At 40.8% G+C, this 26,063-nt stretch overlaps 1 protein-coding gene across 3 annotated transcripts in view; it reads right to left on the bottom strand.

The window, feature by feature from the left end:
- Positions 1 to 25,111, bottom strand: part of LOC139379494 (ELAV like neuron-specific RNA binding protein 2) — a 46,105-nt gene extending 20,994 nt beyond the window's left edge. For 2 of the 3 annotated variants that reach the window (XM_071122311.1, XM_071122313.1), the window contains exons 1-2: positions 22,873 to 23,010; positions 6,156 to 6,246 (exon numbers count right to left, since the gene is read on the bottom strand). In XM_071122311.1, the coding sequence (XP_070978412.1) occupies positions 6,156 to 6,227 (72 nt within the window). In that variant the 5' untranslated portion in view covers positions 6,228 to 6,246; positions 22,873 to 23,010. Of the gene's footprint in view, positions 1 to 6,155; positions 6,247 to 22,872; positions 23,011 to 24,795 lie in introns of those variants that run through there. The other variant, XM_071122312.1, reaches the window with a different exon arrangement.
- Positions 25,112 to 26,063: the final 952 nt, after the last annotated feature.

Genomic DNA, 26,063 nt, shown 5'->3' with positions numbered 1-26,063 from the left:
CACTTCTTATAAATGAGGGAGTAAGACCAGTGTGAACGAGTGGACCTTAACGTGCCGCAGAGTTTTTTCAGGTGCATGTGCATTTCTTGTTTACCTTTTATATTGACAACGTTATTGTCCGGTTGAAATATTATAGATAATTTAGGCTAAAAGCAACCTGAGGATTGAATATAAACATCGTTTGACATGTTTCTATGAACTTTACAGATACATTTTTGATTTTTTTGTCTGCCTGTTTTGACTGAGTTTGAGCCTGTGGATTACTGAAGAAAACGCAAACAAAACTGAGGTTTTTGAATATATAGAGACTTCATTGAACAAAAGGAAGATTTATTGAGTAAATGAATGTCTTCTGATTAACACCATATGAAGATCAAAGGCAAGGGATTCATTTTCTCTATTTCTGAGTTTTGTAACCCTTCTGCTTGGCTGGTTACGGTTTGTAATAATTTGTCGACCTGGGCTATGTTCTGGGCTAGGTATGCTTTTCGCCAAAAAGCATTTTATAAATATGACACTGTGGTTGGATTCACAAGAAGTTCATCTTTAAACCTATGTAAAATATGTTTTGTTTTCTGAATTTTTATAATGACTATTTCTGTGTTTGAATTTGGCACTCTGCAATCTCACTGGATGTTGGCCAGATGGGACGCTAGCATCCCACGTACCCTAGAGAGGTTAACCCCAGTATTTGAAAACTGTAAAATACAATTTTGGTAAACTTTCACAAATAACCCTTAAAATACTCAAATAAAAACACTTGTATATTTAAATGCGCACAGTTATACAATTAAAAAGTTATATTAAATACCAGATACTCAAATACACATGTATTTGATGCCAGCTAAGGTTAATAAATTCAACAGCAAGCTGACAAATTGGATAGTTAAAAGGATGCTCTTCACATGGAGGATTGCATTCAAACTGAAGCCAAATTATTGCCTCACTTTTGGGAAGAGTAAAGTTGGACCTGAACTATAAAAAAATCAACAGAATACAATTACATGAACACCAATTTATAAAAAGGCTATTGAACACTATGCTAGTTATCACAGAGTACTCAAGGTTATTACTATTAGGCCTAAATAACTTAAAACCTGAAAACACATCCCTCCCAGACCCGTGTGTTACAGGCATAGGCTATTGTATCCCCATTATAGAATTCGGTGGCTGCGGTTCCAGAATATGTGGAACTAAAGACAGATTTCTATGCAGGATAAACAAAAAAAAGTAGGGGAGTGGATCAGAAATTTGAGCACCATTTGCAACACATTTTCACAGAGTTGATATGGCTATTGATCATGGCCTGTGGAATGCTGTCCAACTCTTCAATGGCTGTGCGAAGTTGCTGGATATCGGCGGAAACTGGAACACGCTGTCGTACACGTCGATCCAGAGCATCCCAAACATGCTCAATGGGTGACATGTCTAGTGAGTATGCAGGCCATGGAAGAACAGGGACATTGTCAGCTTCCAGGAAGTGTGTACAGATCCTTGCGACATGGGGGCCGTGCATCATCATGCTGAAACATGAGGTAATGATGGTGGCAGATGAAGGTCATGACAATGGGCCTCAAGATCTCGTCACGGTACCTTTTTGCACAAAACATTTGAGAGAAATAAGTTTTGTGCATCTGGAAAATTTCTGGGCTCTTATTTCAGCTCATGAAACCAACACTTTACATGTTGCATTTATATTTTGTTCTCATCACACACAAAGTTTGGCGTCACTTAGAAATGTCCTTGTTTCCGAAAGAAATGCCCTCATGGTCCATTAAAATAACATCAAATTGATCAGAAATACAGTGTAGATATTGTTCATGTTGTAAAAATGCTTGAAACCTGATTTTTTAAAATTGAATATGTATTCAGAGCAACCATCACTCCTGTGTTCCAATTGCATGTTGTGTTAGCTAATCCAAGTTTAACATTTCAAAAAGGCTAGAAAACCCTTTTGCAATTATGCTAGCACAGCTGAAAACTGTTGTGCTAATTAAAGAAGCAATAACACTGGCCTGCTTCAGACTAGTTGAGTATCTGGAGCATCAGCATTTGTGGGTTCAATTGCAGGCTCAAAATGACCAGAAACAAAGAACTTTCTTCTGAAACTCAGTCTATTCTTGTTCTGAGAAATGAAAGCTATTCCATGTGAGAAATTGCCAAGAAACTAAAGATCTCATACAACGCTGTGTACTACTCCCTTCACAAAATAGTGCAAACTGGCACTAACATGAGAGTGGGAGGTCCCGGTGCACAACTGAGCAAGAGGACAAGTGCATTAGAGTGTCTAGTTTGAGAAACAGACGGCTCACAAGTCCTCAACTGGCAGCTTCATTAAATAGTACCCGCAAAACACCAGTCTCAACGTCAACAGTGAAGAGGAGACTCCGGAATGCTGGCCTCAGTTATGCACCGGGGCCTCCCACTCCTCTTTCTACTCTGGTTAGAGCCAGTTTGCGCTGTTCTGTGGAGGGAGTAGTACACAGCGTTGTACGAGATCTTCGGTTTCCTCCAAAAACAAGGACATTTGCTAAGTGACACTTTTTAACGGTAGTCATTTTTTGTATTTATTTCTGAACAGCTGAAAAAAAAAAACCTGGTGGTGATTTGAATGAACACACACACACGTGTATATATATGATTGTTGAGGTAGGCATAGGGTACATCATGTTGATCAAATGGGTTGAGGGTTCAGAAGGAGGGCGAGAGAAAAGCATAGTGGAAACTTGAATGTGTAAAATAACACGCGCAAAAAAAGTGATTTGGATCCTTAGTTCTGAGAAGTAAGTTTCCAGAAGGGCGAAAACTATTTGTACCCTCTGCCTAGGGCCTATATACATTTCACTTCTAAGACTATAGCAAAGGTTATAGTCTTAGCAGCAATGTGTCATTTCCCTTCGTGTAACAGGGATGGGACCTTAAAAGGACCATGAAAAGTGCAATGTGTTACTGTAATCAAGTTATCAACTTCCTGGTTCCATAATTACAGTTAAGTCGGCCCTGGTCAAGACTAGTCAGAAATAAATTAATTCCGTCAATTTTAACTAACCCATCCTTCAAAATGGCATCTCAAATATGAGACAGAGGTGCATCGACTGCCTTTGAATAAGTGTTAAGTGGAGAAGTGTTAAGGGAAACCAAAATGGCTGCTGCCTCTTAAGAGGCCAATAAGAGAAACTCATCATTGTCAAGCGGATATCAAGCTGGCAGAAAACACAGATCAACTAAAGTGAGATTCTGCACTGTGGTAGGTTTGCACAATAGGTTGTTTGCAACTAAACGTGGACCAAATATCGCTATTGAGACTTCCAAAACAAACTTGGGTGAACTGTTAGAATCATAGCAATGAAACAAGTATATGATTGGAATAGTGTTTCCCAGGGGACCCTAGTGACATTTGAACACTGAAAATTCTCCTCCCATTCCTGTCCGATTCAGAACATGTGGTAGCACAAATATGCAGATCTAGGTATACCACCACTGTATTAGAGCTAAAGTTTCCTAACCAGAATTGCATATGTGCAGCTTGCTAAGACTAACTAGCATTTTGCTGATAGCAATTTGGAAACGAACAGTAATCTGCCGGAGAACTGGCACCTGTGCCTGCCTGATTGAGTGACAGGGAAAGGGGGATACCTAGTCAATTGTACAACTGAAATTTGTCGTCCGCATTTTGCCCAACCTCAGAATCAGAGAGGTGCCGATGGGCTGCTTTTCTACATTGGCAGTAGAATGGCCTTACTGAAGAGCTCAGTGACTTAACGTCGCACCGTCATAGGATTCCACCTTCCCAACAAGTCAGTGTCAGGTTTCTGCCCTGCTAGAGCTGCCCACGGTCTACCGTAAGTGCTGTTATTGTGAAGTGGAAACGTCTAGGACAGGGCTGCCCAACCCTCTTCCTGGAGATCTACAGTCCTGAGGGTTTTCAGTCAACCATAATTTAGCATATCTGATTCAGCTAGTTAAGGTCTTGTTGAGCAGCTAAATTATAATCAAGATGTGTTATATTAGGGTTGGACTGAAAACCCACAGGACAGTAGATCTCCAGGAAGGTGGTTGGGGAGCCCTGATCTAGGAGCAAAAACTGTTTGGCCAAGAAGTGGTAAGCCACACAAGTTCTCAGAATGGGACCACAAAGTGCTGAAGCATGTAAAAACAGTCTGTCCTTGGTTGCAACACCCACTACCGAGTCCCAAACTTCCTCTGGAAGCACCATTATGGGTTAGTGTGTGGATTGAAGGGAAAAAAAAATATTTCATCCATTTTAGAATAAGGTTGTAACGTAAGAATGCACTGTGTGTATACATACAGTTGAAGTCGGAGGTTTACATAAACGAGTTAAGTGTTTCAATCAATCCACAAATTTCTGGTTAACAAACTATACGTTTTGGCAAGTTGGTTAGGACATTACTTTGTGCATGACATCATTTTTCCCAAAAATGTTAAGACAGATTATTTCACTGTATCACAATTACAGTGGGTCAGAAGTTCATACATTAAGTTGACAGCTTGGGAAAATTCCAGAAAATGATGTCATGGCTTTAGAAGCTTCTGATAGGCTAATTGACATAATTTGAGTCAATTGGAGGTGTACCTGGATGTATTTCAAGACCTACCTTTAAACTTAGTGCTTCTTTGCTTGACATCATGGGAAAGATAAATAAATATAAATATCAGCCAAGACCTCAGAAAAATAATTGTAGACCTCCACAAGGCTGGTTCATCCTTGGGAGCAATTTCCAAACGCCTGAAGGAACCACGTTCATCTGTACAAACAATAGTATGCAAGTATAAACACCATGGGACCACGCAGCCGTCATACCGCTCAGGAAGGAGACGCGTTCTGTCTCCTAGAGATGAACACACCCTGGTGCGTAAGGTGCAAATCAATCCCAGAATAACAGCCAAGGACCGTGTGAAGATGTAGGCCTTGAAATACATCCACAGGTACACCTTCAATTGACTCAAATTATGTAAATTAGCCTATCAGAAGCTTCTAAAGCCATGACATTTTCTGGAATTTCCCAAGCTGTGTAAAAAGGCACAGTCAACATAATGTATATGTAAACTTCTGACCCACTGGAATTGTGATAGTGAATTTTTTTTAAATGTTTTAAAAAAATAAAATGTAAAATCGGTCTGTAAACAATTGTTGGGAAAATGTCCTAACCGACTTGCCAAAACTATAGTTTGTTAACCAGAAATTTGTGGAGTGGTTGAAAAACAATTTTTAATGACTTCAACCTAAATTGTATGTGAACTTACGTTTTCTGATAGAAATGGGGCATTATTTGACAAAAAATTGCAAGGGTGCCAATATTTTTGGCCACGACCATATATATAGTAATGATTGGGGGGGGAAATGTAATTATAATTTTAAAAAGGGGGGCATACCACAATATTATTTTGGCCGAAATATCGCTACTTTGACTCCAAGGATTGATTCATTTTTTGCTAGGTTGCGTTAGCCAGCGCTAGTTGGCAGTAACTTCGCCAAAACTCAGGTATTTTTCATCCTGTAGCTTGTTCTCCATCTTTGTAAATAGTGAGCCATCATTTTCTCAGCATTTCCATGACTGATCAAAATCACATTTTCTTATTCTCTGCAGCAGACCTAGTGAGCAATATGTTTGGAACATCAAATCTCAATATTGAATCACAATACATAAAGAAATCGCAAAATATATCCTATCGCCACCTAAGTATCGTGACGTCCCTGGCAATTCCCAGCCCTAACGGACCGTGAAAATCAGTAGGTCATCTCCATCATTCAAGTCAGTGTTGTGAATACAAATACAGTTGCTAGACTACAACCGTGAAAATACTGGGACTACAAAAACAAAAAAAAGTGCAAGGGACCTTCTACAAAAAAACTACATCTCCCTACAAGTATTTCAAATGCTATACTACTTTAAGTGCATACATTCACAGTCATTATCAAAGTGACAGTTTTAGACCATACCAAAGGGACAGACTACCACAAGTTTCTCGTAACCAAAGTGGAAAAGCAACCGTAAATTAGCCTAATATTGAACACAAAATACATTTCTGGCAAAATTGGTGAGAGCTAGTCAGTCCTTGGTATGGCCTGACACGATGAGCATTTAAAAAAATAAAATTTGGCCCAAATGAATTGAAGATGAAGTGCAACCAACCCCAGTCCAAGGCTCTGCCGCCCACGAACCACTTCTAAGCAGAGAAGCCACGTCGCACAGTCTGACTGCCATGTTAGTTTGGAGTTGCCGTCTGCAAATATGGGACACAAGAAGCACTGCATGTTAGATTCAACGGAACAAAAGCAAGTCGGGGGGGGGGGGGGGGGAAATCACTTCATTGTTGGGAGAGTGTAGGTCATAATAAGTAAGTCATCTTTAGGAAGGAGCAGAAATGAAACGGGAGGAAATATCTGTAGGGAGTTAGAAGAAAAAAAAAAAAAATCAGGCCACGCAAAACAGGAACAACAAGCATGAGTAATGATAATTAGTTGAATGGATGGGCTGCGTCAGAGTAAAAACCCATAGAGTTGCACAGTACAGCTTACATCTGAAGCTCGCCCGATATAGAACCACTGCTTTTTATTATGCTGACATTCACTAACCAATGATCAAGTAGCTCACAAAGCACTTAAAAGCACCTTCCCCCCAATCTGATGTCATTCAAAATTACATTTTGCTTGATCACATGAGACACATTGGGCTACAGTCAGGTCTTTATAACCCTAAGCCAGGTTATAACCACAACAAGTCAGGTAAATCCAAGCCTTGCGATTTAGAAGAAAAATAAACGCACACCTATTTAGTGTGCTGGCTAGCGGAGTAGAAAACTTGAAAATAAGAGCCGCACACTCTAGGAGCTCAGATGCAAAAATGTAATACCAACGTTTCGACAGCCAAGCTGTCTTCATCAGGGTAGACAAGGCTGTCTAAGCCTTGCTACATCAAAATCACTAATAATCAAAGTGGATACGTTTCGCCACAGTCGAAGTCTGAGGAAGGTCCAGTTCAACCACAACAAAGCATGACAGATCTCCCTCTGGAGACTATGGTATTACATATACATACATACATATATTTTTTTTAAAGCTGTAGTCAAATGGAAACATCACTTAGTTAAAAAAATAAAAAAATAAAAAAAATCTTTAACTGCCATAAATGTAACCAGAAAACAAAGCTAAGCATGACTTGGAAAAAGGAAACCTCTCAAAGCAGTGGAAGTGTTAAATCTGACACCCCCCCCCCCCCCCAAAAAAATAGAGGCAACCATTTCAAAGGCTGTTACAGTTAAAACATTATTATTATTTTTTTTCATTGGTCAATTAAAATATATTAATTAGGCCCCAAGCTATGGGATGTCACATGACTGGGAATACAGATATGCATCGGTTGGTCAGATACCTTAAAAAAGGTAGGGGTCAGGTGGATCAGAAAACCAGCCAGTATCTAGTGTGACCATATCTAATGCAGCGTCACACTTCCGTCACATAGAGTTGATCAGGCTGTTTATTGTGTCCTGTGGAATGTTGTCCCCCTCCTCAATGGCGGTGCGAATTTTGCTGGATATTGGAGGGAACTGGAAAACTCCGTCGTGGGCGGTGATCCAGAACATCCAAAACATGCTCAATGGGTGTATGAGTATGCAAGCCATGGAAGAACTGACATTTTCAGCCTCCCGGGAATGTTGTACAGAGCAGTGCGACCTTGGCCCGTGCATCACCATGCTGAAACATAAGGTGATGGCGGCAGATTCAGGATCTCAAGGTATCTTTGTGCATTCAAATTGCCATCGATAAAATGCAATTGTGTTCATTGTCTAGCTTATGCATGCCCCATACCATAACCCCACCATGGGGCATTTTTTTTCCACAATGTCGACATCAGCAAACTGCTCGCCCACACGATGCCATACACGTGGTATGTGATTGTGAGGCCGGTTGAAGGTACTGCCAAATTCTCTAAAACGACATTGGAGGCGGCTTATGGTAGAGAAATGAACATTCAACGGTGGACATGCTTGTAGTCAGCATGCCAATTGCACGCGCCCTCAAAAGTTGAGACATCTGTGGCATTGCGTTGTAACAAAACTGCACATTTTCGTGCCCTTTTGTCCCGAGGACAAGGTACCCCCCTGTGTATTGATGATACCGTTTAAGCAGATTCTTGATATGCCACAGCTGTCAGGTGGATGGATTATCTTGGCAGCGATAAACAAATGTCACATTTTTGGGGGAGAAATAAGCTTCTCGTTTGTCTGGAACATTTCTGGGATCTTTTATTTCAGCTCATGAAACCAAACACATTACATGTTGTGTTTATATTTTTGCTCAATGTACATGTATCAAGTGCTACTCAGTTTAGTGCAAACATGCAATCAGCACACATGGGCTCTTATCGTGAAGTCACTACCTTTGCGACTAATAAAACCAACGCAGAAACACCGTCAAAATCCTAATATGTTACAGTTATGTCTGAGCCCTGATGACCAGCACGCTCTAATTTACAATTACATGTCAATATGATGTTTGGGATAATGACAAGTCAATTCATGTATGCATTTCTTTAAAATATGAACACAAGACTAAGCCCCTGTGTTGCATTATAAAAATCAATATTTTATTGGTAGGAACAGGACTGTTTGAGCTCTTGAAGTCACAACTGCAAAATGGTTCGATACTCAGGGTAGTTTAATAGACACGAGAATCTGCAGCCCACTCAAATACATGCACAAAAGTGCAATCCAGAAGCAATGTTGCCACTGGCAACAGACCGACATCGAACTATGAAAAGACAACTTGCTTTGAATTGTTTGAAACAAACACACTTTAAAATCAATGGTTTATCGTCTCCCCGTGAATTCCAATAGTCACTTATGTTGACTTAGCCGGACAAAGCTGAAAAGAATAAAACACCTTCAGTTTTACCCATGACTCTTAGCGCTGTACATCATAACCCACATGATGTACCTTAACACATCTCAATTGAAACAAACCTTTCTGTATTTACCCATTGGCTGGCTACAAGTGTTCGAGGAAGATTACAAATTATTGAATTTTGATGAGACAAAACCAAGCTAGCGTGTTTTCTTGTTAGACAACTATAGTTGAACGACAGGTTAAAGGTTAAGTTGTTAGACGGCAGCATTTCTAATGAATATTTAGAGTATTATCACAATGCATGTTTCCCCTTTATGATTTATGTTTCAGGCAGTCAAAAAAAAAAGCCAAAGCCAGCAACCAGGACAGTCAACCTAAAACCAACAGAGTATGCCAAACTTCTACAGTGAGGCAACATCAACAGGCTTTTAGGTAGTAATGTCCCCTCTACCAAGGTCAATGCTGTAACTAAACTAGGGCTCTACAGCTGACCGCACAGAATTACACAGCTCTTTACAACAGTAGTGGCAGTCACAAGGACACCATAATGAGATCAGTTAGGCTGAACATGGCGGGGCTAGAATTATTTCCAACATGGTGTGTACTCTGGCTTTTCTGCGCTTAGTCATGCTTGAACAGCCCTTCATCTGACTGGTGTGGCTTTTAACATTAAATGACAGCCCTTCAGATGATCAAAACAATGGATTCATTTCATTTTCATCTCCAGACCAAATATCAATGTAGGGCCTACACTTCACCTCAAGGTTAATAATCCATTGAGTCGTTAGAATTTATAAAAAATATATATATATTTAAAAAAAAGTTTGACTGTCAGAACTGGCTGGTTTACTGAAAACACTTTTGGCCATGTAGTGTGTGTATGTGGAACATCCCATCGAACGGCTCATTACAAAATCACGGGTATAAATATGGAGTTGGCCCCCCCTTTGCTGCTATAACAGCCCCTGAAGAGTGGAGAAGGCTTTGCACTAGATTCTGGAACATTGCTGCAGGGACTTGCTTCCATTCATGAGGTCGGGCACTGATGTTGGGCGATTAGGCCTAGCCTGAGGTCGGCGGTCCAATTCTTCCCAAAGGTGTTTGTTGAGGTTTCGGTCAGGGCTCTGTGCAGGTCAGTCAAATTCTTCCACACCAAATTGACAAACCATTTCTGTACGGACCACACTTTGCGCACGGGGGGGGGCAATGTCATGCTGAAACAGGAAAGGGACTTGCCAAAAACCGTTGCCACAAAGTTGGAAGCACAGAATCGTCTATGATGTCATTGTATGCATGCTGTTGCGTTAAGGTTTCCCAGTCACTGGAACTTATGGGCTCAGCTCAAACCATTATTCATCTGCCACCAAACTTTACAGTTGCCACAATGCATTGGGGCAGGTAGTGTTCTTCTTGCGTCAGCCAAACCCAGATTCCACTGTCCCAAAGTCCAACGGCAGCGAGCGTCACACCACTCCAGTCGACGCTTTGCATTGCGCATGGTGATCTTAAGTCTTGTGCTTAGTCTTCCATGCTCAGCCATGGAAACCCAATGCATGAAGCTCCCAACAAATATGTATTGTGCCGACGTTGTGTCCAGACGCAGTTTGGAACTCGGTAGTGAGTGTTCCAACCGAGGACAGAATTTTTACGCGCCAAACACTTCAGCGGTCCCATTTCCTGAGCTTGTGTGGCCTACCACTTTGCGGCTGAGACGTTGTTGCTCCTACACGTTTCTACTTCACAATAACAGCACTTATGGTCGACCAAGGACGCTCTAGCAAAGGGGGGGGGGGGGGGGGGGGGGGGTGGGGGAGACATTTGGCAAACTGCCTTTTTGTAAAGGTGGCATCCTATGACGGTGCCACATTGAATAAAGTCTGAGCTCTTCACTAAGGCCATTCTACTGCCAATGTTTCTCTTCGGAGAGGGCGTGGCTGTGTGCTTGATTTTATACACCTGTCAGCAACGGGTGCGGCTGAAATAGACAAATCCACTCATTTGAAACTTCACAAGAGCTCCATCTCATCTCCTAGGTTGACAGAAAACTGCCTTCACTCTTGCTGTAGCCTCTGCAGAGTCCAACTACAAACTCCTCCTCCACATTTACTGGATTGGTTGAACAGTGCAGAAGAGAACCTCCCCCTCCCTCCCCAATGTAATGGCTGGAGCGGAATCAAATACATCCACCACAGTTTCCATGTGTTTGATACCATTCCATTATTATGAGCCACTCTCCTCTCGGAAGCCTCCACTGAAACCTGGCTGATTTGTTAAGAAATAAATCCCATCAATACATTTAAAAAATACATTAAGCTGAGAATACCAAGAACATCAGGTTGTAAAGTTAGGCACCGCTACCCCCCACTCCGGTCCTCAACATCTTAACAGGCACCGTATTCACAGCAATCTAGGATCAGATTAGCCTTTTTAGATCATAAGAACCTGATCCTAGTTCAGCACTTCTGTGAAACACTGAATACAGGACCCCGACGTGTAAAATAATGCAACAGGTGAAAGGTAAAACCCCATAATGCTTTCATACCGGTCACCCTTTTACAGGTCAGTGCGGAAGAGAACGAGGGAATGAAGTTCATTTACATATCAACTCGCTCTGCCCTAATAGAATCTTAACATTACTTCAACAAAACAAAACAAACAAAAAAAGCCTAGTCTCTCCAAATTGGGCCAAAACAGACAACGGTGCCACCAAACACCCAAATGTTGAGGGAAGAAAGACTTGCTTTGTCACCTCCCATTCTTAGCGCCACCTTTAATTAGAAGTACAAAGTATAAACATTGGCCATTGTCCCACTGGAGACAATGCTACAAGGCACGAATATTTCATTTAGATAAACACTTAGAAAATGGAACTTGGCAAGGCTCTGCCTCAAAATCTGTCCCAGTACAGGCTTTGTGCGTGTGCAGCCAACCAGCAGCCTCATCCTGGCATTTGAGCATGGTGCATCTTGTCCCCCTGGAGGCCTTGCTGAGCAGTTCTTTAAAAAAAAATTAAAAATAAAACAGTTTTTTGAACCAGTGTGCTAGGCTAAACCCATCCACCTCCATTTTACCTCACTGAGCAGACTCCCTTTAAAAAGACTCATTAAAATGCAGCAAGCTTAGTTACTGGTTCTCTTGAATCCCACAACCCTTTTCACACAGGGGGGGGGGGGGGGGGGGGGGGGGGGGGGGGGCTATGCACGTCATGAAAAGCAACTACACCTGGCAAAGACAGTAGAGAAAGCTTAATTTAAAAAAGGGGTAAATGTGTCCGTTTAAATTAAGGTGAAAAGATGTCTACTTCTGACACTCTTACTAGTCAATATTTCATGACCAGCTGCCTTTAGAACCTAAACATACTGGCTCGGTCATATTATCATACAAAGTTAGTGTTGCACTACTGAAATCTGGCTCCAGGTTACATGTCGTTTCAGTTAGTCGGATTACGTACCTCTACTCAAGCCTGGTCTTGGAGGGCCAAAGGGGGGGGGTGCAGGTTGTCTCATTGATTAGTGTCCAGGCTAATTAATAGGGTTCAGAAGACACTTTGCTGGGGTGTTTGTAAGTGGGAAAGACATTCTACTGAATGAATCATGCCAGTTAATCAATAGAGACAGTGGGACAATGGCATCCTGTGGATGCTGCAATCCCTCTGAACTCTCGATTAGCTCCAAATGGACTGCTTTCACGACAGCAAAAAAGTTATTCATCGCCATTTCTACCCCTTACTAAAATACGCTGAACAAAACTATAAATGACAATTTCAAAAGACTTCACTGAGTTCCAGTACATAGAAGGAAATCAGTAAATTGAAATAAATTCCTTAATCTCCTATGGATGTCACATGGCTAACACAGATATGCATCCGTTGGTCACAGATGCCTTTTTAATTAAGTAGGGGTGTGGATCAGAAAACCAGTCAGTATCTGGTGTGACCATTTGCCTCATGCAGCGCAACACATCTCCTTCACATAGAGTTGATCAGGCAGTTGATTGTGGAATGTTTTCTCACTCCTCTTCAACGCCAAGTTGATGATATTGGAACGCATTGATCGGGAGCATCCCAAACTTGCGCAAATGGGTGACATATTTTGTGAGTCTGCGGGGCACAGAAGAGCTGGGACATTTTCAACTTCCAGGAATTATGTACAGATTCTTGCGACATGGGGCCGAGCATTATCATGCTGAAACATGAGGTGATGGCGGTGGCTGAATGGCACGACAATGGGCCTCAGGATATTCTCAGGGTCTCTGTACATTCAAATTGCCATTGATAAAAATGCAAATGTGTACCATTACCCCAGCATTGGCCAATCTATTCACAACATTGACATCAGCAAACCGCTCTCCCACACGACACCATACACGTTGTCTGCCAAAATTCTCTAAAACAATGTTGGAGGCAGCTTATTTTAGAGAAATGTCTATTCAATTCTCTGGAAACATTCCTGCAGTCAACATGCCACTTGTACACTCCCTCAAAACATGAGACATCTGTGGCATTGTATGGTGTGACAAAACTGCACATTTTAGAGTGGCCTTTTGTCCCCCAGCACAAGGTGCACTAATGCAATGACTGTTTAAAAATCAGCTTTGTGATATGCCACACCTGTCAGGTGGATGCATCATCTTGGCAAAGGATAAAAATGCTCACTAACAGGAATATGCACAACATTGAGAAATTATAAATTGTGCGTATGGAACATTTTCTGGGATCTTTAATTTCAGCTCATGAAACATGGGATCGACACATTACACGTCGAGCTTATATTTTTGTTTAGTACATACACACGTGTAGGTGGTGACTAATAACATATAAGCAGCTTTATTTTTTCCCCCTAAGAATAGACTCATTGTGCACATGGTTTTTATATATATATATGACAAAGAATTCTACCACTGCAGAATTACCAACTACAAAGAACTGCTACTAACATGAGAATCAAAAATAAAAAACTTAAAGGTGGCAAGATTTATTACAGCCTGTGATTAAATGCAATGAAAGCCTTTACAGAAATAACATTAGTTCCAACAAATACTTCCAGGTTAAAGTTCATTAATAAAACTTGAACTAGAGCAGCAACCCAGTGTTTTCCATTAGAGCCGGCCTTTACGTGGTCAGACTATTTTTTTTCCCCGACTTTATATCAACGTAGCTACTTTTCTTTTTAAAAGTTTAAAATTAGATGAGAGCGCTCGACAGACTAAGCTAGAATGAGCGATATGCATCTTCTCGCAATCTGTTGATAGGATAGGAGCCTGTCGAAGCAGGCGATGACAGGGAAACGCAGTCTGTCCTGCCTCCCGGGGACAATTTGTGGGTGTTGTGGTTCGTTGCAGTAAAATGTCTTTACACGGAGGAGAGGGGAAAAAGCATGACGCTAGTGAATTTGCACACCCCCATGTAATGCAAGTGGTACCGATGAATCTAAACCCACTTAGCTTAAATTGTTGACACATTTTATTTTGCACGTTTCATACAGCCAGCCAGAGTTGTGGCGCAGTCTATTGTTGTCCTGAGCTTTGATTGACAAGTGAACAGCAAGTGTTGACTCATTTTTTAAAAAAGGTGTTCGATTGGATAGTCTCTCTCCTACGCCCCTTTCGCCGTTCAAATCCTGCAATGTGGATGGATACATAATATTATAAACTGGGCGGTTCGAGCCTCGGATGTTGATTGGCTGACAGTCTTAAGCTCCTTAAAATGTGCATATGCTACTGGTAGGCCTAGACTTGTTGGCGATTACCTGCAAAAAAAACAATATGAAAACATTTGAAGATGGCAAATCATCACTGCAGGAACAATAGGTAGTGGAGAGCCTCATTCCAAATATGACCATTATGGCCCTCACGGAATCAAGGCATTGAAACAGGATCCAAAAGTATTTCTCTTAGTAGGGAACCAACTAAATGGATTGAAAATGAACTAAATTTGCCCAAGTGTATCATAAAACATGAACAGAATGCATCCATGATTCATACTTCCTGCAACTTTCTCAAGAGGCAATGAGAAACGTCGCCGTCTGCGATGCTCTCGTCTCCCTCTGTGTAGCCGTTAGCGATGACGCTAGTGAAAACAGGCTAACCTTCTCAAAATGTTAACGACGAAGTAGCCTACCTGCCAGAATGACGATGATTATTTTAAAATCAATCTAGTGGGTACTTGCTTTGTAAACTCGACCATTAAAATGTGGGCTACAAAACACATCGCTATACAACAACCGCCTCTCGCTAAGTGTGAATTAAGAATGTTAACTACACGCATAAATCTACATTCATTATATTTTTCCCCCAGACCTTCAACATGGTCTCCTGGTTTGAACATTGTGGACAAAAAAATATATATTTATATATTTGGGAAAAGCCCAAGATGGAATCATGCAAAAACTGATTTTATAGAGCCCTACCTAATGATAATTTATTAAATTTAGGCTACATAAAACCATATTTATGGTTTTAAGACTGTGGCACTGATACTCCCAACAAAGTAAGGAACACCAAAGAAAGATTTATTTTTATTGATTGAGATAACTACAATTCATATCGGCCCAATAAAGGCTACTTTTGAAGCACGCGGTGGGCTAGAAACTAATATGTAACCCTGAAAATACATTTATTTATTTATTATAAATAGCCATAATGTTCATATGAATACCCGTCGTTGAGATTACAAAGTCATTTGTGGACTATTAGGTTGCTACATTGTGTAAAAGCACCATTTCCTGTTGAGATGCCATTACATAGAAAATTGTACACCGTCTCTTTAAGAACATCAAGTTCTCACTGTGCCCCCAAATGTATGGATATACTGTTCAGGTTACCAGGTTTAGCTAGTTAGCCAATGAGATAACACGACTGAACAAAGAGGAAACAAATGGTTAACGGCATCGACACATGAGTAGTTTTAGAACAGCCCACTATGTAAAAAGCAGTCCCAGTGAGCCGCTATAGGAAGTTAAAAAAAATGTGGCGCTCTGTAATACAGGTCAGATCTGTTGACCTGGTTGAACTAGAAGGAAGCCGTCTCCACTGTAGTAATGGAGCGACCAAGACGCTAAACGACTTTGCATTTGCTCGTCTCTAGGGCACTCAACACTACAGCGAATCCACATTACAATAAATCATCATCTGGGAGACTTTTTCCCATAGTCGCATAGCCCAAAATAAAAAAAAAACTCCTGGTCACAAAGCAAACTATCTAGTTGCATATGCGACCAAATTGGTGGCACTTTAGACCACTGCTTAAGACTGAAAACCCTTTCAATTTAAACATTAATTAAATTTTTCAAGATAAAGGTGGGCCATTTACGCAATTTGTTTTAACCTTGACTAGGGGGCAGTATTTTCATTTTTGGAGAAAAACGTAGTAAACGGGATATTTTGTCAGGACAAGTTGCTAGAATATGCATTTAATTGACAGCTTAGGATAGAAAACACTAAAGTTTCCAAAACTGTAAAAATATTGTCTGAGTATAACAGAACTGATGTTGCAGGCGAAAGCCTGAGAAAAATCCAATCCGGAAGTGCCTCATGTTTTGAAAGCTCTGCGTTCCAATGTGTCCCTATTGAGCAGTGAATTGTCTATCAACCAGATTACTTTTTCTCCGTATTCCCCAAGGTGTTGCATTGTGACGTAGTTTTACGCATTTATGTTGAAGAATACCCGTAAGCAGCTACATTGCGCAAGTGGTCAACTGATGGCTCCCAGGGTGACTCTCGCGTAAAATACAGAGGTAGCCATTACTCCAATCGGTCCTACTGAAAAACGAATTGTCCCGATGGATATATTATCGAATAGATATTTGAAAAACACCTTGAGGATTGATTATAAACAACATTTGCCATGTTTCTGTCGATATTATGGAGCTAATGTGGAATATTTTTCGCCGTTTTCGTGACTGCAATTTCCGGGCGATTTCTCAGCCAAACGTGAAGAACAAACGGAGCTATTTTGCCTACAAAAATAATATTTTTGGAAAAAAGGAACATTTGCTATCTAACTGGGAGTCTCGTGAGTGAAAACATCTGAAGCTCAAAGGTAAACGATTTAATTTGATTGCTTTTCTGATTTCCGTGACCAAGTTACCTGCTGCTAGCTGGACAAAATGCTATGCTAGGCTATCGATAAACTTACAAATGCTTGTCTAACTTTGGCTGTAAAGCATATTTTGAAAATCTGAGATGACAGGGTGATTAACAAAAGGCTAAGCTGTGTTCCAATACATTTCACTTGTGATTTTCATGAATAGGTATATTTTCTAGGAATATTTATGTCCGTTGTGTTATGCTAATTAGTGTCAGATGACAACGGTCCCGTTCACGGGATGGGGTCTCACTAGAGGTTAATAGATAACATGAACAGTGACAATTCATATATATTGCAGTAAAAACTGTAAATAGGACTAATCAAGAAGACAGGTTTAATGTTCTCTTAGAAAATAGTTCTGATCATATATGCCTAGAGCCCTAGATGATACCCAAAACTACTAAATACACTGAATTCATACATTTAAAACTGTAAAAGTTGTCTTTCTACACTGTCACAAATTGTTTCTATCTGGGACGTACACAAGATAAAGTTCTCCATTTCGCTGAGTATTTCGGATGGAGGAAAAAAATACAAAAATCTAACTCTGGGGGGGGCAAGCACTCATGGATCGGGGACGCCTGGCTGGCTACTCTATGTACTTGTGGAAAACCCTGGTAGCGTATGGGCCAGATAATTCCACTACACTAGGCAGTTTAGAGTTAAGAGCGGGAGCATGCTGTGGGAAAAGGAACCTCACCTTCCACACAAGCCACATCAAATCAAGGATTTTTTTTTTTTAAAGAAATATGAGCAGGTACAGCAAATGCAGATTAAGGAAATTCTGTGAACAGAAAAAAAAACTAATGGATATTAATATTTTCTGTTTTTCAGATTGTGAAAAACAGAGTAGCCTAATCACGTTTCTCTGGTGAGTGCTTTGCAATGACCACTGACTGACATCAGTGAGTGCATCTAGTTAAGTGTACAAATGCATTGTACAGAGTTGCAGATATTAGCAGTAGGTTTTGCACTATTAGTTTACAATGTTAACGTAAGTCTACTTGGGTATGCGAGTTAAAGGGATAGTTCAGGATTTTGGCAGAGAGACCTTTTATTTACTTCCTCAGATGAACTCATGGGTAACATTTTTCATTTGTATGTGTGCAGTTTGAAGGAAGCTGCTAACTGGCGTTAGCGCAATTGCTAACTAGCGAAACCACCTAATGTCCTTCATACTGGACGCAGATACATAAAACCGTCATGCACGAGATCAGACTCTGGGGGAAGTAGATAGGCCTCATTTGCCTGGACTAAGCAAGTTCAACGGCGTTCCATGTCCTAAGTATACAATATTTCTGAAAGAACGTTTCTGAATCGATGCTGATGCGAAACAAACATCTGCTAACTAGATAGTCAGCCACCCACTTCAAAGTGACGGCAAAACCATCCCCTCAGTGTTTCTCAGCTAAATGACACTATTGATCTCTTAGGACTGCAGTTAGCACTTCATGGAAGGAGCATGCAGATGCACAGGCCGTACTAGACTACGGGAGAATCATAGTTTTGTGTTGATAAGGTCAGGGTGTTCCAAAGGGCCCTTTTCAGTGTGTGTGTGTGTGTGTGTGTGTCCTTGAACATTAATGCATAGCACTTCATCACTTACAATGAGCCCTGACATTTATTTTGTTCACGTCACAGGAGTAGCTACTCTACCACCACAAATTGGCTAAGACAACCAAGCCACACACACACACGACTCTTGCTATTACAGCACTGCAATAGTTACAGAAATGGCACCTTTTGAGAGACAGGACTAAGAAAATATGACACACACACGTAAAGTGTTGGTCCCATGTTTCATGAGCTGAAATAAAATTCTAGAAATGCTACATACGAACAAAAAAAGCATATTTCTCTCAAAATGCACAAATGTGTTTCCATCCCTGTTCAAGAGCATTTCTCCTTTGCCAAGATAATCCATCCACCTGACAGGTTTGGCATATCAAGAAGCTGATTGAACATGATCATTACACAGGTGCACCCTGTGTTGGGGACAATAAAAGGCCACTAAAATGTGCAGTTGTCACAACGCCACAAATGTCTTAAGTTGAGGGGGCATACAATTGGCATGCTGACAGCAGGAATGTCCACCAGAGCTGTTGCCAGAGTTTAGAATGTTCATTTCTCTACCATAAGCCGCGACCAATGTTTTAGAGAATTTGGCAGTATGTCCAACCGGCCTCACAACGTTAGACCAAGTATAACCACGCCAGCCGAGGACATCCAAATCTGGTTTCACCTACGGGGGGGGCCCACACGGACAGCTTATGAAACTGAGTATATCAGTCTGTAATAAAGCCCTTTTGTGGGGAAATACTCATTCTGACTAGCTGGGCCTGGCTCCCCAGTGGGTGGGCCTGGACTGCACCCCTGCTCATTCATGTGAATTTCCTTTAAAATTATGTTTTCTGAAGTGGCACCGACTGTACAGGGGAAATAGCTATGAAATGGCCAGCAGTCCGGAGCATGATTGGTTGTTAGAGCATATTGCACTAAGTTTCATAAGACATTCAAGTCATACCAATGCTGTCAAAACAAATATAGGAGCCCAAAAAATGTAAAGCCTCACTTATGTGCAGGCCAATCTGTATATATATTTAGTTTTTTTTGTTCATCTTTCCTAACATAACTCATATTTGCCAAGAGAACAACTTGACGTTGATAAATGGAGAGTTAAAACATTTCTAGGATAATTCAATTGCAGTGGGTTAGAGGCAGGGCTGGGTCTGGAAGGTCCTCTACAATTACATTCAAGTAGAGAATCAGACTTGGGGGGGGGGGGGGGGGGGGGCGCAGAACTTCTACTTAATAAGCTAAATAATTTTACAAGCAAGTAAAACATTTTATATATATATATATATATATATATATATATATTTGTTTAAGTAAGCCCTAGGAGTTCTACTTGAGTGTGTGATGTAAACATTTATGAAAAAATAAATAAAGCTATTGCTACCTGCTTTGACCACTGCATTAGAAGGCAGAGAAGTTTAGTCATGGCTAAACAGCATCTGCTTCATTTTGGGGGGGGCACCACATGCCATGAGTTGAGGGAGGTCTACCATGACGCAGATACAGGTCCAAGGACACTGCGGCTGCTGGCCTTGGGTAATGACCTGCACACACTGTGGGGAGGGACACCTTGTGGCCAACATATAGCACGAGGGCGTGAGCCCCACATACCATCTACACCACAGGACTCAACCTTCCTTCACTGCAGAGAGAAAAAAGGAGATAGAGCTGGGACCTTTTTTTTTGTGCACCTTTTTTGGTTTTGACCAGTGGTGATTGTAACACACGTCCTTTAAAAAAAATGCACATTTTGAAATTGTTCACATAAAAATGGGCAATTTTTGAACAGGAACTTGTTTAGAATTTTCAGGAGTAACATTTTTCAGCTGGAACCACCCACTGTAAACTAACCCATTTCTCTTGACAGGGCTGCACACTGACATGGCCTTTGGAAGTTCACTCACTCTCATGCGCTTTAAGCGTTCTGTCAGCAGTCTTATTTAGAAAAGGCTAAAATGTCTGGGCTCAAAAAAAAAACAGCAAGACAACCACTCGTATCCCCTCTTATGTCCCTCACAGTATCTGTTGAAATCATGGAAGGAACATGAGATATATGAGGAAGGGAATTGCCCAAACAGCATCTTAGGCCGATGAATAACAGCAATTCTTGGAAACTTTTAGAGACTTGCAGGAAAGATTCAAAAAGAAAGTAGTTCAATTTATGTTCCCCGAACATCAACTTAAAATTAGCAAGCAAATTCTAGTTTATATTTACCAACTACCACGTTGCCAAAGAATTATTTTAAACCTATTTTTTAACTTTGTCCTAAGCCAGCATTTCCACAAACTCAAGTCTTCAGGACCCCAAGGGGGTGCACATTTTGTATTTTGCACTAAAACTACACAGCCGATTCAAATTATCAAAGGATGATTAGTTGATTACAGGAATCAGCTGTGTAGTGCTAGGACAACAAAAAAAAAACATGCAAACTTGGAGTCTGAGGACCAAGTTTGGGAATCCCTGGCTTAGTGTGGCAATATTGTTCAGGGAGAAGAGATGAGACTTGAGCTAGCTACAAGAGGGAAGCACTGAACCACGCCCTCACACCACCCCTCCCTACAAGACCAGAGAGGACACATGAGTCAGCAGCCTCCTAGTAAATATTCACTGGCCACGTTTCCAGTTGCTTGCCTTGATGATTCGTAATCTATTCATGACCTTCTGACTGATTACTCACTGCAGACTGCCTACTCACTGGAAAACAAACGCCCGAGACAATGCTGAAGCATCTCGACAGACACTGCTTGTTCAGTACCCAAGGTCAGATAACAACCGTGAGCACTAGGGATGCCAACTGAGTGTTTCGCTGGTCGAACTATAAGAAGACCAATAAGTAACAGAATCTAACAGAAAATTATAAACCACTAGATGAAAAGTTGTTTCCCCATGTGTCCATACACTACTTTCATGAGAGGTGTGGACAAATGGTATAACAATATGAGTGAACTAATGTCTAAATACAGTAATAACACGTTTTAGATTTTAAGAAGTTTAGACATTGAACCCAGTTAGTTTCATGTGCTACTTCTATTCAAGCATATTCTGATTGGAGGCCGTTTCAGATTAATTATAAACTGGGTGGTTCAAGCCCTGAATGCTGATTGGCTGACAGCCGTGGTATAACAAAACCGTATACCACGGGTATGACAAATAATGTATTTGTAACGCTCAGAATTACATTGGTAACCAGTTTATAATAACGGTAAGGCGTTGCGTCATGCCATGGTATATTGGCCATATACCACACACCCTCGTGCCTTATCGTTGTATTAAAGCATCCATGTGAGGCGTCAACCTGGAACACAGGCCTTACAATAACATGAGGGAGGGATGCATAATGTTATATTTTAATACCATAGCTAGCTATAAAAGATTGCAAATTCGAACCAACCAGAACCAGCAATTACCTCAATAGCTGGAATATACCTCAATAGGTGCGCGCTTCACGGAGAGGAATGCCACACTGCATGCAGGAAGACGAGAGCTGCCATTACAATTAGTTCATCTTTGCCACCTGCGTTAATTGCTCGTGTAACAAATGTGCTGACCTCGCGCTGCATTACCAATCAATTGTCTCCTACATCGTGTGCTATGGGTGAATATGCACCCGTGATTTGTTATCTCGAGTCTGTGCATATAAACTAGATACAAGTACTAATATTAAATGCATTGACTGTGTGACAAGCCAACTCGTGGGTACACATCTTGACATGAACCGCATGACAATCTGCATGCCGGTATAACGTTACTGCATAGCAATTGACCCGTGGCTAATTAAAAACACGCTGCCTGTTTCAAATGGCCTTCAACGAAGCAGTACAGTCAACTATTTCAACCCAGGTTCCTCAACCGACCGGTCACTAACTAACATTATAGCACTGCGTTGCCTATCAAATAAGTTAACCAGGTAACTAAACCCGTGACTGAAATTTGGTTAACTAGACTAACAGTAAGCGGGTTAACTAGTGTGGCCACGTCGTTAATATATTGTCTACGGCAGCTAACGTGACCTATTTAGTTAGCTGGCATACATTGGTTCACTTTCTAAATGTTAGTCGGCTACAATGGACTAGCTATCTGGACCAGTACAAAACATTGACTAACAACAACAAAAAAAGGGCAAAAACATCATGCATGTGCAAATTGTAGCCGACTGACGTTAGAAAGTGAACCAATACATACTGTGGATAGCCACGCTGAGATGTCCCTGCAAAAGGTTGGCTCACGACCACCAAACTAGCTAGCAACTTTAGCATTTGAAAGAGCATGCCATTTTCTTTAGTTGTTTTTACGGTTTGACTTCTTCGTTGGATACAGTAAAATATTATTTACAGTTCTTACCTTGGGTAATAAATACAGTTTTACAACAATTTGTATAATTGACGAAAGTCCATGCAACTAATGACCGGTCCTTCTCCAAAGTTTGCAAGGTCGAGAATGGTTGGACAGTGGCGGGAACGTAACCATCCTAAATAAAGCGACAAGATAGGCAGCCAATAGCAGAGTTATTTTACTTGGATTTGTAGGAATTGGAATATTCCACTTGTCAACCAGCCCAAATAGAAGGGAGGCACATTTTAATTTGCTTCAGGTGCACAGACCATGGGTCATCCAGGTCCCAGACAGTAAAATAAAAACTAGCTATTCATGAATCAAAATGAAGACCCTGTAGCCTAGTGCAATGAATTGTTTATTTTTTTCCCCTCGTTTTTTTTATTTATTTTTTATAATTTGAAATTCCTTCAGTTTGACTAATTGAAGGGCCAATCTGCAGTAGCAGACAACAAAAGCCCATTCCCGCCACTGTTTTTGGTTAACAGCTGAGGAATTCTTAGACAGATTCAATGGATACAAACACTGACCCTCCATGAAATTCAAATGATAGTTTTAAACCGTGTTGAGGTCATAGTGTTTGTTTACAAACAATAGTAAACAAATGTATTCTGGGTTCTGATAGGGTACCACAGTTGATCTAAGGGGAATGTATCAATATTAAATAATCTATGGCTATATCATTAATTTAAAAGTTCAAATTGATGTATCAATCTCAGATTGCCCATTTAAAGCAGGGTGCAGGTGAAAGGATTGGGGTACTTTTAATGATGCTTTTAAAAATGGATAGAGCCCTTGAAAGTCCCACCACTGCATCTCTGATTTACGGCCTTTTTTTTGAAGAAATCACAGGACGATGGTGGCACCTTAATTGTGGAGGACCGCTTCGTTGTAATGGCTGGAGTAGAACGATATGAAATACATCAAAACATATGGTTTCCATGTGTTTTGATGCCATTCCATTCTCTCCGTTCCAACCATTATGAGTGAACCTCCCCTCAGCAGCCTCCTTTGGTAGACTTCCACCTGAATGTGGGTCTTCGTGGTGCATAGGCTAGTCTCAGGTAGTCTGGATTTAAATGCAAATCGCACGTGAATTCGCAAGCAAAATGTTTCACACCTTAGATCTACATCATCGATTCTTCAATTAATTCCAGGGCCTGTTTAAAATAGCCAATCCAAATCGTATTGTCAAACGAGTGAGTGCATAAATGACATGCGTTTAGTTGTATTTATCAATTAGTGTATTTAGGGATTAATGCACCAAGTTTTAAATCGATGAAGCAGGCAAGGCCACCACCAATCCATAGTTGACCCCCCCCCCCCAACAAAAAAAACTATGGCACTTTTTTGTCGTGCAGTTTAGACCATAACCTATCCTAGTTACGTAGGATAGGGTCTGGGATTGCTACCCTAATCATGTAAACTGGTAATAAGCTAAATAACCATCCATGTGCAGAGAACGGCTTACTTATCAGTAAATGTGTCACTCCCATTGTATAGAAAAAGAAGACTACAGAATATATAACCAGTTTAACCAATACTATTGAAGACAACGCGCTGCCTATAGCCTATCAAATGCATATTGTAGTATTCACACTCGTGGATTGGTTACCAATAAGACATGCGAAACCCAAAGATTCGCGTTCACCTGACACACATAATGTAGCTTGACATGGGTAGCAAAGAATCTAGGCGCAGATGGATTGATCTAATCGAGATATTCATATTTATGCATCGCAATTCTACACAATTAATCTCTGAAAAAAAATAGACCACAACAAAAATGTAACTGGAACATTTGGCTATGGTTCTCATGCGATGAGAGTGCAGGCTACGATATCAAACAATAGCCTACAATCATATTGTTATAAAACTTGGAAGTCACAAAATATCGATTTCACATAGGCTAATAATGAATAAATGTCTTACCGTTTCTACAAATGAAAGTTACGGACGTCCTTAGCCAAACAATCTCTTTAAAAATAGAGAATGAAGAAGACACTTGCAAATAGGCTATAAAAAGATGAATTCGGCCTTTCTTTTAGTTCAAACTTGGAAACAGAAATCAACACATAAACAAGATAAAATGATTAAATTAAATATTTATTTAACCAAAATACAGAAATGAGTCCCTTTCAGCCAATGGATTAAATAAAATCAAAATAACTGAAGAAATAAAATGAATCAAATAATTAAAAAAGCTGGCTTCTGCCTGTCTTGCTCTTTACAGGTTCACCACACAAATACGCGACATCACTAAGTGAAAACCAATGTAAGGAGGAGGTTGTCTTTAAAAGGAAGATAGTCCTGTCAGCAAATATATAGGGCCGTATCACAGCAACGCTATACCTCTCCGCTCTCGTTGTTTCATCCATTCAACCTACACACACGAGCACGCATGCACGCGGAAGTATACCCGGAGTAGCTCCGTCCACCGTGATGCATCGAGGTGCCTGAATGTAATTGGCTATAACGCGTCCTCGTCGGGCTTCTCATTGGTTCTATTTGATGCCATTCAAAAATGTCAAGTCTTTTTTTCCTTAATATGGAATTTGATGTCTAACAATACTGACTTGCCACATAATATCTGGCACGCAGGAATGATAAAATGTCTTGCTTGATAATTAAATTTGTCGTGGATTGAACAGAAAAATACGCTTTAGAATCTTGCCGTTTTATAGGTTACAGTAAGATCCTTTACCTATTGAAAGAGTCGATCATGTAAGGACACATTTCCAACACGTGGGAACGTATTTTCAATTGAATGAAGTAGGCTATAATCTTAAACCCCTCTCAACTTTCCGTTATTCGTTGAGGCATCTAAACTGCCAACTTGAAAAGGCTGTGAAGTAAAGTCAATATAGCCTAGTCTACTCCGTGTGCCATAGGTCTACGATATTAAAATGCTATATCCTACAGATCTTTACTGCACATTATAAAAGCCAATATGTTGCACCAACGCAAAATAGTGTGTGGAATAAGAGGCATTGCTGTCGTATTTCCATGCACACCGCACGAAGAAATCCTGATATCGGCATTCAGCCCCACAGCTTTCAGCACCAAGGACAGCGAACCAGAGTTCTGACAGAGAACACGAGGTTTTCCTATGCGCTTTGTACTTCCTAAGCGGGTGTAGACATTTCGCCTGCTGCTTTCCCCACAGGGTTTTAGCTATGTTATTCATAACAAGGTGTACG

The sequence above is a fragment of the Oncorhynchus clarkii genome, chromosome 21 (assembly GCF_045791955.1).
Source record: "Oncorhynchus clarkii lewisi isolate Uvic-CL-2024 chromosome 21, UVic_Ocla_1.0, whole genome shotgun sequence".
Classification (NCBI taxonomy): domain Eukaryota; kingdom Metazoa; phylum Chordata; class Actinopteri; order Salmoniformes; family Salmonidae; genus Oncorhynchus; species Oncorhynchus clarkii.
This window is presented reverse-complemented; position numbering and strand designations above follow the sequence as displayed.